This window comes from Perna viridis, chromosome 10, assembly GCF_037379345.1.
Source record: "Perna viridis isolate PV_CMFRI_1.1 ecotype Kerala chromosome 10, ASM3737934v1, whole genome shotgun sequence".
NCBI lineage: Eukaryota > Metazoa > Mollusca > Bivalvia > Mytilida > Mytilidae > Perna > Perna viridis.
In genome coordinates, this window is record NC_142454.1 from 32,387,815 (window position 1) to 32,403,179 (window position 15,365).

General features: G+C 31.5%; 1 protein-coding gene across 6 annotated transcripts in view; it reads right to left on the bottom strand.

Moving 5' to 3' along the window:
* Nucleotides 1-4,414: 4,414 nt before the first annotated feature.
* The window catches only part of LOC148605430 (uncharacterized), a 50,623-nt gene continuing 39,672 nt past the window's right edge, over nucleotides 4,415-15,365 (bottom strand). For all 6 annotated transcript variants that reach the window (XM_088549310.1, XM_088549314.1, XM_088549312.1 and 3 more), the window contains 5 exons: nucleotides 14,654-14,836; nucleotides 13,516-13,698; nucleotides 10,711-10,893; nucleotides 10,155-10,331; nucleotides 4,415-8,992 (listed from right to left, as the gene is read on the bottom strand). In XM_088549310.1, the coding sequence (XP_088405436.1) occupies nucleotides 8,694-8,992; nucleotides 10,155-10,331; nucleotides 10,711-10,893; nucleotides 13,516-13,698; nucleotides 14,654-14,836 (1,025 nt within the window). In that variant the 3' untranslated portion in view covers nucleotides 4,415-8,693. The remainder of the gene's footprint in view (nucleotides 8,993-10,154; nucleotides 10,332-10,710; nucleotides 10,894-13,515; nucleotides 13,699-14,653; nucleotides 14,837-15,365) is intronic.

The following is a 15,365-nucleotide window of genomic DNA, read 5'->3' on the forward strand; positions in this document are numbered from 1 at the left end:
TTTTATCGTGTCGTTTATTTGAAAAATTGAACCTCTATGAATGGGCTAATTAATAAGCACCCAATGAAAACACATGGAAGCGATATTATCAAGTACTTTACAGCTTTCATTTTCCAAAAACTGACATAATTGACATATTTTGATAAGTGCTTCCCGATAATTTTTCTCATGCTAGACAGAAAAAAATATATACAATAGTTTTACTTATTGCAGGGAAAGTGATCTCTTAATGATGTATATCTTGCCTGTCGTTGAATGTTACCACATTCAACAAAACAACAAAAAGTTATTTTCTGTCTAATAATTCAAATGATTTTGACTGAAAAAAAATTCAAAATAAAAAATGCTTGAGCTGGCCATTCATTTCCTTTAGGATAAGCATACAAATCTCTAATCTAAAATGAGAGTAAAATTCAAGAATCTACAAGAGAGAGGTACACCTCATCTCATCTCATCCTCATATCTTGACCTGCACTTAGAGATCGATGGTAAAGGAAAACTATGGACCAAACTTTACGACAAACGCGATGAATTTATATTCATTCCGTAAAGTCAACTTTCATTTCATGGCAACATTCTTTCAGCAGCTGCGTATGGAGTTCACATATAACAACTCAAACTTTAAGCCAGAGCTTGCCGTAACTATGCAGACTTCTTACAATTAGGCTTCTGGAACAAGGTTATGTTGCTACAAGATTGAAGTCATCACTACAGGAGTTTTATGAACTCGTGGATCGTACCTTGGTATTAACGTTTTATGAGGAACTCGGTAGGTGTTTCTAGAAAAGCAGAAAACGCTTATCCTACCGGTGCACCTGTTCCATTGTCCCAGGTTTTAGTGGAGTCCGAGTTGCTGAATTACTTTTGTTACTTTGTATGTAATATATGGTTATTTTATGTTCTTTGTTTTGTTTGTCTGATTTCCATATCTGGTTTTTGTCCCTTGATTACAGTCCTTTGATTTCCGCTAGAATCTTGGTTCCCTTAAAAATACATGAAGTTAAGAAAAAAAATGGTATGAATTAACCGCCGTAATTAACTATATGTACTAAAGGAAGTTTAAACTTGATACAAATTTACTGCAAATGTACGAATTTCAACGGGAGATAAATCTGTAAATTGCATAAGAAATTATATTGAAAAGTTTTCAAATATATGCATGATGCAGATATCAAAATTTTGAATGTAGAAGATTTCCTTGGGTGGTGGGGTTTAATCATGCATTGTTGTGATAAACAAGGACTTTTACTAAAGACAAAAAAATAATAATAGCAATTAAATAAGAGTAAAGCAATAATTTTTTGTAGAAATTAATCGACGTCTCAATAATAATAAAAATGGAATTAAACAAATATTTTTGTGAGGAACGAAGAAATAATGATAGAAAAAGAAAAAGCATATCAAAACACCAAGTTTTGAAATTTATAAGCAATAAAAAAGTCAGTGTAATATGCAAAAATTATTCTCTGTCTAAGGATCAGGCAAAATGTATATAAGGTATTGCACATGAAAAACAAAACGAGATGTTACTGCATTATCAAAGTATTTTACCTTATAGCCAGAAATAAACATCAAAGTGTTTGTAAAGTTTGCCTTTTTAAGATATTGATAGGTCAAATTTAGTTGAAAAGCACTATGAAAAATGGCGGCAAAATTTTCACACACTTTTTCCTAATTTGAACAGTAAAGAAATACCTACGTCGCAGATGCTTCCGGATAATGTGAAATAGCTTTTCTGTCGTATTTTAGATGTATTGAAAATATTTGAGACAGAAAAGACCAAATTGAGAAAAATGATGTGCCACCAATTACCCGATTCTTACACAGAACGGTACTTAAAAGTCTTATACCAGGTATTTGGGAATGTAAATTGCGTAAAATCAACACATGGTTTCAGTTAATCTATCTTATATCATATGTATTATCTTAATCGCAATTTCGAGATGCAATTTATTTGTGCGACATCTTTCGTACTTGTTCTTACTAAACATGCACTGTATACTATTTTATTAGCTTCGTATTTTATTTAATGCATTCATATATTTCACTGCATTGCATTTAGTCTCTGGGTTGGGTAAGAGGAACAATCTGACCAATAGGGTAGGTGTTTATCTTCTATATTATATGCTGCTTATATTTGCATTAACTAATTTTTATTTTTTTTTCTTTACTCTTTACTCATTAAACCACAAGATACTACAGACACTGTGAAGTCCGCCTCATATCTTGACCTACACTAAGAGATCGATGGTAAAGGATAGCTATTGACCAAACTGTACGACATACGCGATGACTTGTCCTCCCGTAAAGACAACTTTCATTCCATCAAACGTTACAGTAAAATAATACCGTTTGAATTTATGTAGGCGTTGTTGATGTAAAGAATACCCTTTTTTCAACAGTGCGAAAAGAACCATTGAATTCAGTTGAAATCCCGTCATTATGAGTTCATTCGTCGCTTTTACCGCACCAAATTTAATGGACCGAGTATGTTTGACAATATAAATTCTAACTGACGTTTATAGTTTCAATAATTTTAATACCAGTGGTAATGCAATTCAAAATTACAGATATAAGTTTGCATCGTCGATTTCCAAATTGCGATGTAAATACTTAAAGTGATTGACGGAATATGTAAGCAATTCATTCATTAAACACTTATCACGAACAGTTAGAATGTAAGCAGACTAGTACAAATGAAAAATTAAAAGAATCCAGCATCGAAAGTTAAAATAAAAGATAATTACAATCATAGTTAAATCAAAATGTACACTTATATAAAAAAAAATGTCGAATTACCTTCTTACCTTGCCGGTGCACCTGGTCCATGCTACCAGTTTTAGTGCAGTCCAAATTGCTCATTTACTTTTGTTATTTTGTATGTATTATTTAGTTACTTTGTGTTCTTTGTTGTGTTTGTTTTCATGTCTGGTCTTTGTCTCTGGATTATATTCTTTTGATTTACGCTAGAATCTTGGTTCCTTTGATTACTCTTCAGCGGTAGAGATGTTCTTTAAGACACAACTGAAACGTTCAAATAGCTGTATAGCCTTCTTCAGTGCCGCTATTTTGTCTAAGATCCACAAACAGGAATTTTCATCGCCCCACGCTCTGGTCTGTATCAGTTTTCACTGACAGTGAGGTCTCAGCTGTTAAGAGAAGTTCATATTGGTTTCTGTAAGAATGATAGGACACTTTTGATGTTATTTGTACCCGATGGTATGTCAGCATCGACTAGTCCAGTCATCGAATTGAAAAAAGGAGACAATGTTTCTATTAAACACGCGAGCCAATTTATAATGGGTAAAAACTACACACAGTTGTCCGGTCATTACATTGGAACTGTAAATTAAATCATTTATTTCCCATAAATTATGAAAACGGTTTAAATTATATTGACGACCAAATTCTTCCTCTTAGCGTTTAGATATAACAACTAATAACAAAAAAAAAGTTATGTAATAAATGATGACACAATTTGTCAAACTGATATGTTTACTTTTTCAGTTGATGTTTTTTTTCGGCTTATTAAGATATCTATATAGTATGATTCAAAAGAGGATTGTTGGTGAAATACTTCACGCATGCTCAGCTAGAATTTCGGGAGAGTTCATGTTTAATCATATATAATGTTACTTTATTTGCACAATATAAGGCATGTATTATTCAGAAAAAGCAAAACTGTGTTTTAATAAAAGTGATGTTTGGAATTTCCAAAATATTGTAAATCATCCAGGTGGGTCCATTAACTATTTGAATTCAAATAAAAATAGTTAAGGAGTTTTAGCATTTATTTAATTTTTAAAAGTTTTTAAAATTTTTACTATTTAGATAAATTTCTTGAAATATGTACATCTGAACGATATATTTGTCCAATTTGATGGGATTATGCATTAAAGGACAATAAGCATTCTAGTGGTCATTAATTGCGCACCTTTAATCGAAGCATTATTCGTGGCAAATATTTACATACAGCCTCTAAACTTGACTTACAACTTAAAATTGAAATAAGAGGAGAGGCTTAAGTAACAATATGCAACAATATCGACGTCGAATTCATTGTTGTTATTTATTTTTTCCCCTTTATAGTAACATTAATATTCAAGCTACTGCTTCAGTTTAAAGTGTCTAAAACTCAGAAGTAGCTGCTCCTTCTTCCATGCCATAGGATTTTGAACTGGGTGTCTAGTTGAATTCGTGCTGCTCGTTATTCTATGTATGTTGTTTTTTTCCGTGATTTTGTGTTAGGCGATGCCTTTCTCATCTGCTGTTTTTTATTGTGTTCTTTGTTTTTTTGTTTCGTTTTTTGTTTTGCTCCTGGCATTGTTTTGCTCATAGAGTGTTACATTTATACTTCCGGTATTTGGTCATCCGTTATGCGGGGTGCGAATACGGAATAACATGCGCAATCAAATGTTTTATGATATTTTTATACAAATGTAAAAAATATATTATTGTAACAAACAAAAGTATCAAAAAGTAGAGATAAACAAATAAAAAACACATACTTCGTAGAAACGAACATTTCTTTCTGTATAATAGAAACTATGAGATAAAACACTGAAATCTAAAATATGTAGACCTATGTTCAATATTTCATCAACGCCTGAACATGCCTTTATTTGAAAAAGAGAATAAAATTAATCTAAGTTGCTAAGATGCTTGCATGAAATCACTGTAACATGCTTTACACAAACGTACTTATGATTTTTGAGCGTCATACCCCAGTCTACCTCCTTGAAAAAATGTTTTATTCAAAATTTTAATTATCCAAACAGTTTTCGAATTTATTTACCTGTGTTGTTAAGTTACATGGCGATTACTCGTGTCTTTGGTTATCTTATAAAATGGTTTATATGATATTAATAAAAGTCTGAAGTAACACTTTGTTTCTATAAGTTTGATTTTCGTGTTTAACATAAAAAAGGTTAAATGGTGTCACACACAAAATGATAATGGTGTATAGTACACGGATGGCAAATATATATATATAGCGACGACCACATAAAAAAACATTAGGATATGAAAGCACATGAAAGTGACAAAGAGACATTGTTCATAAAATTAAGGAGTAGAAATTATGTGCAAAAGCAACATCCAAAAATACATAATAAAAAATGGCAAATAAATTTAACAGCATAAAACGAAAGACTTTAAAATGCAATATTACAAAAAAATGCATATACATACCAATTCCAAATTGACCCAATTGTTTAATTAAAACGATGTCAGTACTTACATTGCCTCGCAATTACTCAAGACTATTTTATTTTAAGCATGCAAAATAAATACATTACAAGCTGATAAGGTAACGTTGTAATGTGTGAAGTCATAAATAGTTCTCGCTATGCATGTATTGTTTCCGATATGTATTCAGGAAGAAGTTTTTGTACTCGCCCGGATAAAACATTGTCTCTTTGTTTTACGATTAAACATCGTTAATTATTGCTATATTTGATACTAGAGTATAATTAACTCCTTTGGAAAAAACCTTTTAAAATGACTGGTTAAATCAGGTTTTCGGATTATTCAGGGTTCGGTTTAGACAGGCTTCACTGTATATGATGTATATAAACGCTATCAGGTAATATGTTCAGCCAAATCACATCTACATTTTTAATTTTTCTTTGAAATTTAGAAAAAATGCATTACAAAAAATAAAAATTTGAAATGTAGGATAAATAATTAATAATTAATTAATAATAACATTCAAGGTAGTTGCGTAATGGAGAGGTTTAAAATATCTCCCTTGGCAGAAATACTGAATAGAATAAAAATGAACAGTATCACTTTGCGAGCAAAAAGTAATCGATGTAAGTATTAGGTGAATGATTTTGTGTTGATTTTGAAGATGTTTCTTCAAGGAGGTAAAAGAAAGAACTTTTAATTCCTTTAGATAATTAAACCTACTGAGATGAACTTCTGAAAAGAATGGACTTTGTTTTAATAAGAATCGGAGAGCAAATATTGATTCTAAGCATTTGACTAGAGATTATAATTAAGTAAAATCAGGAAGCCAAGATTTGAGCGGTAATCATAATGAATGCAGTTTCTGACTAAACAAACCAAAAAAAAAAAAACAAAAACAAAGACAAAAAAAACAAAACAAAAAAAAAAAAACAAACAAATATTGACACACACAAGGAACAAGAATTACATAAAAAAACAATTACACATAGAAACAAACAAAAAATATATTAATAAAAAACAGCCTAGACTTCACTAACATATTTGCGCAAGGACCAGATGTACCGGTAGTGTAAGTGTAGTCTGTTAAGCGGATAATCGAGAACGACGAAGGTCAAAAACTGTGACACAATAAACATATTTATAAACTCATGATACAGGGTATATACCCCATAATAATCTATGGATATAAACATCTTTTCTGGTCACATCGCCAAACTCAGTTTCAATGGACAGAACCGATTGACGTTGATGAGTAAGAGAATATGAGCAAAAAACTTTTTGGATAAATCGTTGTTTCTTTTCCCTCAGAACACGTACATTCAACACGAGGAACTGTGATGCAAAAACACGACCGTCCTGTTATAGGGCAAAATGCTGTACCTTTAATAATGAATTTAACCTTGCAGCACATGGTATATGTATAACAACTTAATGATTCCGATTGTCTTCAGTGTTGTAATTTTGGCAATGAATTTATTTAACATGATTACATTATTTATAACTATTTCACAAGCTAAGTAATTGTTGGAAACGCAGACAGACAGACAAAGTCTCACCTCTCATGCATACACACATATACATATATAATTGTGATTTATGACATAAAATTCATAAAATATCATACAATGTGACAACATTTAAGTAGCAAAAGGTGATACATTCATATCAAAAACAATCCAATTCAGTTTAATTTCTTGTTTTGAAACAGTTACTGATAACATAATCAGTCTTTTTTTTTTCATTTTGTCGTTGCACTTTTGACATGAAAATCATATAGATTGTACATGGAATTGGCATTCTGTAAGAGTTATCGTTCTTGATTTGGCTTGATTAGATTGATTTTAGCGGAATATAAATGTATAATTTTTTTTTAAAGTGCAGATCTGAATGCAGAAATACTTATCGTTATTTGAAAGTGTAGCATATTTTAACAGAAAAAAAATCATTTGTTTGATGGGTTTTTCTTCACTATGAAGGCAAGCACTTTACCATAGGCAGTAATTGAGAGCCACTCTTTCAAGCAGTTATTAGAGGCTGTATATGAAAAACAAAAAAAAAAGGTTACAATAGAATACAAAATGTAAAACACTCTTTTTAATCTATTAAAGTATCTTCTCTTAAATGCGAATATAATGGACACTATAAAATGACATGTTTCTCATCTTCATTATTATTGTTACTTCTACTTACATCATTCAAAACATAGTTTATTTTCACATAAAATACGTTCATATCGGCCAGTCTCTATTCGTAATGATACAACGCCGCAGAGAAATTTAGTAAAAGCACTTCGGTACCGAGCAGGAATTTGACATTTCAAATATTTTTTCTAATTCATGTTTAACAATTCTATATGTTCGCAGTTTACTACGATTATTTGTATTTGAATCATACCATTTATATTCAAAAATATCAAAATTTATATCGTCAAGCTTTTTTTTTTAAAATAAAGTCAGTTTTGCAAAATGGTTAATATTAATCTCTCTAAATTTACTATGGACTCTAAAGTCCCAATTTTTTATTCGATTGATACAATGTCAGTCATTACATATTTTTGTAAATCGTGACCAAATTCTAACAATATATGACACTTGTTTCACAACACAAGGCTTCTAGCCCATATTACCATATCATGCAAGAGAAAAGGTATATTTATCATCCCCATACAGAAACGCATTGCACGATTTCAACTGCATTATTACATGAAAATTTTCTACAGCCCCATATTGAGGCACCAAATTCAATGACAGACAACATCATATTAGCAAAACATTTTGTAAAATAGAATTATCAAAACCACCGATTTCTTTATATTTAGATATCAATAAACCGAAAGCAGACTCAGCTGCAGATTTAGCCATATATTTATAATTAAAACTTCATTTAAAACAAATCCAAGGTATGTATATTTATCCACAATTTCTAATTTCGCCATTAAAATAAATTATAAAAGTGTTATAGATGTCTAAAATGAACTTGAGACTTTGCTAAATTGACAACTACACTATTACTTTGACAACATCGATTTAAAATATTAAAACTTCTTTGTAAATCGTTTTCATTTTCACATAAAAAACACGTATAGTAGAATAGAGATAATAGCATCTAATTTAACACCAACTTTCAAGGTTTGAATCACATCTACCAGATCATTAACAAAATATAGGAAAAAAGGAAAATAATATACACCCTTGTTTCAATCCTGAATTTACATCAAACCAGTCTGTCATTCGACCATTCAGTTTTACATAAGATTGAACTTTTAAGTACATAGAATATAAAGCATTTATCACCTTTGAACTTGACCCAAGTTCATTCAGCTTGGTAAACAATAAAGAGCATAACTATATTTATATATTTAATTACTTCCCAAACTTAGTCATTGTTGGTGATGCATTTAGAACATAATTACAAATTCTATAACTTTTTCACAAGATACGTCATTATTGACTTTGTCATGACTAACCATTCCATGCATGCCTTAAAAACTGATTTCATCCTTTTTAATAATATGGAAATCTTGGATTGTACACCGGATATGGTCCTTTTCTTTCTTGTCGAAAGCTGTACATACTACTGTCAATATCTGAATAGTAACCACTGTAACCATTTATTTCCCTTCCTTTGAATCTGTCTTTCTGTTTGTACAATGTTCCCTTTGCATTATTTTTCCTAAATATTTTGTCCTTAAAATAACAAACTAGAAGTACGACAAGCAACGGTATAAGTAAGAGGATTCCGCTAGCAACACCTACTGTTATGTACATATTTGACTGAGCTTCTGTCGAGCTTGGAGTTTGTCCTAAAAATAAATATGACAAACATCATTGGAGTAAAAACGGAATAGTACTTCTAACAAAGATACAGTAAAGATATAATGCACACTTAATCTAAGTTAACCTTTATGCTAACTGCAATAAACATCTAGCGTGCCCTTGTATTTTTACATTTAGATAAGAGATATTTAGAAATAAATGATACATTGCAGAAATCTTTTTATACAGACCAATATTCAATATCTCTTTATAAATGAATTTAAAAACGAACAACAGTGCCTATGAGTGGAATTAGTTTTAAGGAAAATTTGATACCCTACAATTAGTTCATTGGGCGTAATATAGCATGGGGAATTTGAAACAAAATTCGGTATTATGTAAAGTAATGTAGAGCAAGTAACAAAAAGCCTCGTTTTCATCTCGATTATCATCTTTTTTATTCTAATGCTGATGAAAAGAAATAATTCCTTGTAAAAATATAATCAACATTTGCAATATATATGATTCGTACTTTTAAAATTTACTAAAGAATAACCAAGGGAACCCAGATTTAAATTTACAAAAACTTCCATGTTCATTTAATGATTTTGATCTTATTTATAGTGAAAATAAGAAACGCTATGAGCAAAGCTTCCTTCGGTAGAAAACATATAATAAAAACCCATAAAAGTCATTTAGATGAAAAATAAAATAAAATAAAAAAATAAAAAATATAATAAAGAATGTGTCAGTTAGAGGTTTTAGAAGACTTGAGAGGGATCCAAAGACGGACGAACAGACATCCAGGATGATAACTGTATACTTCCCGCTTTTCAAGCGGGTGTATACTAATGTTACTCGCCTCAGATCCCGTGCAACGTACGGATTCCTATGACGATCGTTAACTTACAATATTTGTCATTTAAAATGACGATGCACTTGTGCAAAACGTTTCCAAATAGGTTAAAAAAGGTCGGACAGCATTACCTTTAAGTTGCATAGCTGTAAGGGAGGCATTATTGAATTAAAACCGCAGTGAATTACATTTGACTTGCAAAATACATTCAATAATTGTTATTTCAAGCATATATGTTTTGAAAATACGATAAATATAAAACCACATTTTTTGTTGGCTACAGACTACTTTGTTTCGACATTTCATTGATCGATATAAGACAAAATTATTGCGTTATTTAAAAGTAATCATACCACAGTAAGGAGGAATCCCATCCCACACTCTGTCAGCTTGACACTTCCGAGAGAGGGAACCGTTTGCATGAATAAATCCAGGTAAACACGTGTATGTAATAGTATCCATAAAATGGATCCCTGTTTTAGTATGGCTGGTAGAGGGAACAGCTGGTAAAATACCACAGTTTACACGATCTACAAATAAAAATACATACAAGGAGTTTTCGACAAGGGAGTAGGTCATTCACCCATGCTAATTTTCTATGAAAATTTTTGTCAATAATATAAAAAAGTATAATGCTCTGGCAGGCAATCTAACTGTGATAGATGGTTAGTATTAGAGCAAGCGCTGTCAGGAAACAAAATCTGATATTTTATAAATTATTGCACGCGATTATCATTACACTTTTGATTGAGTTCAATGCACAATTATATTTTCGTTTTTGTTTAAAGGAAGACAAAGGTTAAAAATAGATAATGCGTGTTAAAAATATTGGTACAAAAATAATATTGCGCATTGAATTCATAACACAAATACTAGCAATAATGTCCACTTAATCAATACGACACATACTACAAACTAGAGTTGATCCGCTCCATGTTTTATCAGCTTGACATTTCCGTGCAAAATCTCCGGAAGTTCTTTCATATCCATTGTTACAAGTGTATGTAACTGTTTCATCGTATGTATTTTTTGGCGTTGATGGTACCCGTGACGATTGTGGTACATTTTGCAAAGATGGACATGACACAATAGCTACAACGTAAGCAGATAGATTAACATGATACAATGTCTATTATAATCCGTTTGAGTATTATAAATCTTTAAAATATAATTCTTTAAAGTTCATTAATATTTTAACTTTTTTTTACTTCAATATTTTTCTATAGTACATACCAACTCCGGGAAATATTGTCAGAAATTTTATCTTATCAAACAAAATATATCCCTATTAGGCTACTGTAATTTGAATTTCATTTATTTCTTATTCTTTATTATTTGCTTAATTAATTACCTATCTATGTTTCGTAGCCTGATCACATGGCTTTTTGTTTCGATTTCTACTGATATCAGATATTCAAAAATCTTTTCCAACATTCAAGCAGACAAACAAAAGTAATCAAGGGAACCAAGATTATAGCGGTAACCAAAAGAATGTAATCCAGGGACAAAGACCAGACATGGAAAACAGACATACACAACAAAGACCATAAAGTAACTAAAATGATACATACAAAGTAACAAAAGTAAATGAGCAACTCGGACTCCACTAAAAACTGGAAGCATGGACCAGGTGCACCGGAGGGTAAGCGTCCTCTGCTTTTCTAGAAACACCTGCCGAGTTGCTCATAAAAGGTCAAGTCCGGGGTAGACAAACGAGGGAAGGAAAACTATGACCCGTTGAATAAATCAGTTTTCATGGTGCTGATGGATACACCATAACGATCCACGAGTTCATGATAACGACCATAAAACATCTGTAGTGATGACTTCAATCTTGTAGCAACATAACCCTGTTGCAGAAGCCTATTTGTTAGAGTTCTAGCGCGATACAAAAAGTCTGTGTAGTTTCGGCAAGCTCTGGCATAACGTATGAGTGATATGAACACTCCGTACGCAGGAGCCGAAGGGATGTTGCCACAGATGAAAGGAAAGTTGACAATTCTGAATGAAAAGTCATCACGTTTGTCGTAAAGTTTGGTCAATAGTTTTCCTTTACCATCGATTTCTAAGTGTAGGTCAAGATATAAGGCTGAGTTCACAGTGTCTGTAGTATCTTTTATCTTAAGTTCTTTCGGGTAGATGAGATGTATCAAATCCCCGAAATTAGGATTGTTTAAAGATAATACGTCATCTATATGGCGGAAACTGAGATTGAAGGATCTAGTCAAACGATATTCTTTCTTTCTGATTAGATCAGCTATAAAGTCAGCCTCATAAGGATGAAGGAATAGGTCAGCAAGTAAAGGAGCACAATTTGTTCCCATTGGAATGCCGACTGTTTGTTGAAAAACACGTCCACCACACTGGACAAATATGTTGTCAATTTAAAAATTCCAGAATTTTGTAAACATCTTCCTCTGTATATTTGGAAGATGATTTGGAATTATTTCTTACAAAGTATGAGGAATCTCTACCAAGAACTATATATTTGTATCTAGGTGTACCATCTTTTTTGGAAAAAACAACGATGTATAATGTTTTTAAGTTGGGATTTTAACTGAGTATGGGGAATAGAAGTATACAGTGTTGAAAAATCATAGGTTATAATGCTATTATATTCAGATAATAGTCTTGAACTGATTGTCTCCAAAAGATCTTTCGAATTTTTCAGGATCCACATTGAATTAATACCATTACCGGAGTAAGAAGTGTTGTGTTAGGACTGTAGACCCTCTTTGACAGATGTGAGTATAGAAGTTAAAAGTTTTGAAAGAGGTTTGGTGGTACATTTTGCAGATCCAGCTATGAAACGTTGTTTGTATGGATTCTTGTGAAGTTTAGGAATCCAGTACATATACGGTAAATCACAATCATCGTCATTGGTAGAGAGACCAAAAGAGGATAGCACAGATTTATGAATTTCCACAACCTCTTCTGTGGAGAGAGTGGTAGCAGTGTAGGTCTAATCACTGCTATTACTTTCTACGTCTACCTCTGATAATAAACATTGAATATAAAACGTTTTGTAGACAAAAACAATGTTATTTAGGGCTTTGTCTGCTGGTACGACAACATATTTGTCATATATAGTAGACAATGTTTTTGCTACATCGGGGTCTTTGAAAACTGATGTAGCCTTGGCACTCATTGACCTACTTAAAACTTTCATTCGTTTCAAAATTAAAGACCTCACGGCCTTTAACCACTCTGACAGAGAATCAATGTCTTCTTGTTCTCGTTTTATCCATTTTTTGCATAGTCCTCGACGGCACCCATAAGAACTTTAAAGTTATAATTCAAATTTATGGAGCGTGGTTCACGGTACTTGGGACCTTTAGAAAGGATATTACGCAGAGATTCGTTTTCGATAATGGTTACATCTCCCGTAACGACGTGACCGGAAGGACCGTATTTGAAAAAAAAATGTTCAAAATTCAAATTGCATTCAACCTAATGAGAATTTCTTAGGTCTTTGGAGCAAAATTCTGCAAATATTTCTCAGAGTCCGTATGCGCTATAGAAAAACAAATAAAGTACAAAAGAATTATTTTGAAACATGATTCTATTAGTGTCGAATATTTGTACAACTCAAAAGGGTTAAATTAAGTTATAATTCTTGCAATTACAAAAAAATAGAAAGTGGATAAATACATATTTAGTTCATTTTTCTTTATATATAATTGAAAACGAAACATCTTGATCTGGAATACATACAGCATACTGGAGCTGAACCATTCCAAGATTTATCTGCTTGACAAGATCTGGTCAAATCACCAGTTGTTAGTTCATACCCCACGTTACAGGTGTATGTTATTGATTCGCCGTAATTATTGGAAGGATTTGTAGGATCATGTGAGGCATCGGTTACAGCAGTCAATGATGGACATGACACAATGGCTAAAATAATGTACCGGATAAAGCATGAAAAACACCACTCATTGAACGGAATGTATACGTGAATAAGTTATGTAAAAAATAAAATACTTGGACTATAATTTACTGCCGTCCATTTTCAGACTGAGAAATGGCTTAATGCAACACATTCGTTTCATAGGTAAGAAATTGGATATAACTGTTGTTGATACATGCAAAAGGGCATGGCTAAATTAGCTCAATATATTTTAGAGAGTTGTTTTATAAAGCAGTATGCAATATGTTATCCATGTTGTCAATAAATCCAATGTTTCTGTAAATAAACTTATTATTTCTCTATCTATTCATAAGTCTGTTTTGATTTTGGATATAATATCTATCTAAGAAGTAAATGGTACATATTGTATGATGTGATGAAAGTTCGTTTCTCTATTTGTATCATATACCTCATATACGAAAAGAGTACAATTCTAATGATTAGAAAGTTTCTAAATTAGTGGTGAGGGTAAACACGTGTATGTAATAGTATCCATAAAATGGATCCCTGTTTTAGTATGACTGATAGAGGGAACAATTGGTAAAATGCTCAGTTAACACGATCTAGAAATAAAAATACATACAAGGAGTTTTCGACAAAGGAGTAGGTCATTCACCCATGCTAATTTTCTATGAAAATTTTTGTCAATAATATAAAAAAGTATAATGCTCTGGCAGGCAATCTAACTGTGATAGATGGTTAGTATTAGAGCAAGCGCTGTCAGGAAACAAAATCTGATATTTTATAAATTATTGCACGCGATTATCATTACACTTTTGATTGAGTTCAATGCACAATTATATTTTCGTTTTTGTTTAAAGGAAGACAAAGGTTAAAAATAGATAATGCGTGTTAAAAATATTGGTACAAAAATAATATTGCGCATTGAATTCATAACACAAATACTAGCAATAATGTCCACTTAATCAATACGACACATACTACAAACTAGAGTTGATCCGCTCCATGTTTTATCAGCTTGACATTTCCGTGCAAAATTTCCGGAAGTTCTTTCATATCCATTGTTACAAGTGTATGTAACTGTTTCATCGTATGTATTTTTTGGCGTTGATGGTACCCGTGACGATTGTGGTACATTTTGCAAAGATGGACATGACACAATAGCTACAACATAAGCAGATAGATTAACATGACACAATGTCTATTATAATCCGTTTGAGTATTATAAATCTTTAAAATATAATTCTTTAAAGTTCATTAATATTTTAGCTTTTTTATTTCAATATTTTTTCTATAGTACATACCAACTCTAGGAAATATTTTCAGAAATTTTATCTCCTCAAACAAAATATATCCCTATTAGGCTACTGTAATATGAATTTCATTTATTTCTTATTCTTTATTATTTGCTTAATTAGTAACCTATCTATGTTTCGTAGCCTGATCACATGGATTTTTGTTTCGATTTCTACTTGTATCAGATATTCAAAAATCTGTTCCAACATTCAAGCAGACAAATAATGATAACAATGTTCAAAATTCAAATTGCATTCAACCTAATGATAATTTCTTAGGTCTTTGGAGCAAAATTCTGCAAATATTTCTCAGAGTCCGTATGCGCTATAGAAAAACAAATAAAGTACAAAAGAATTATTTTGAAACATGATTCTATTAGTGTCGAATATTTGTACAA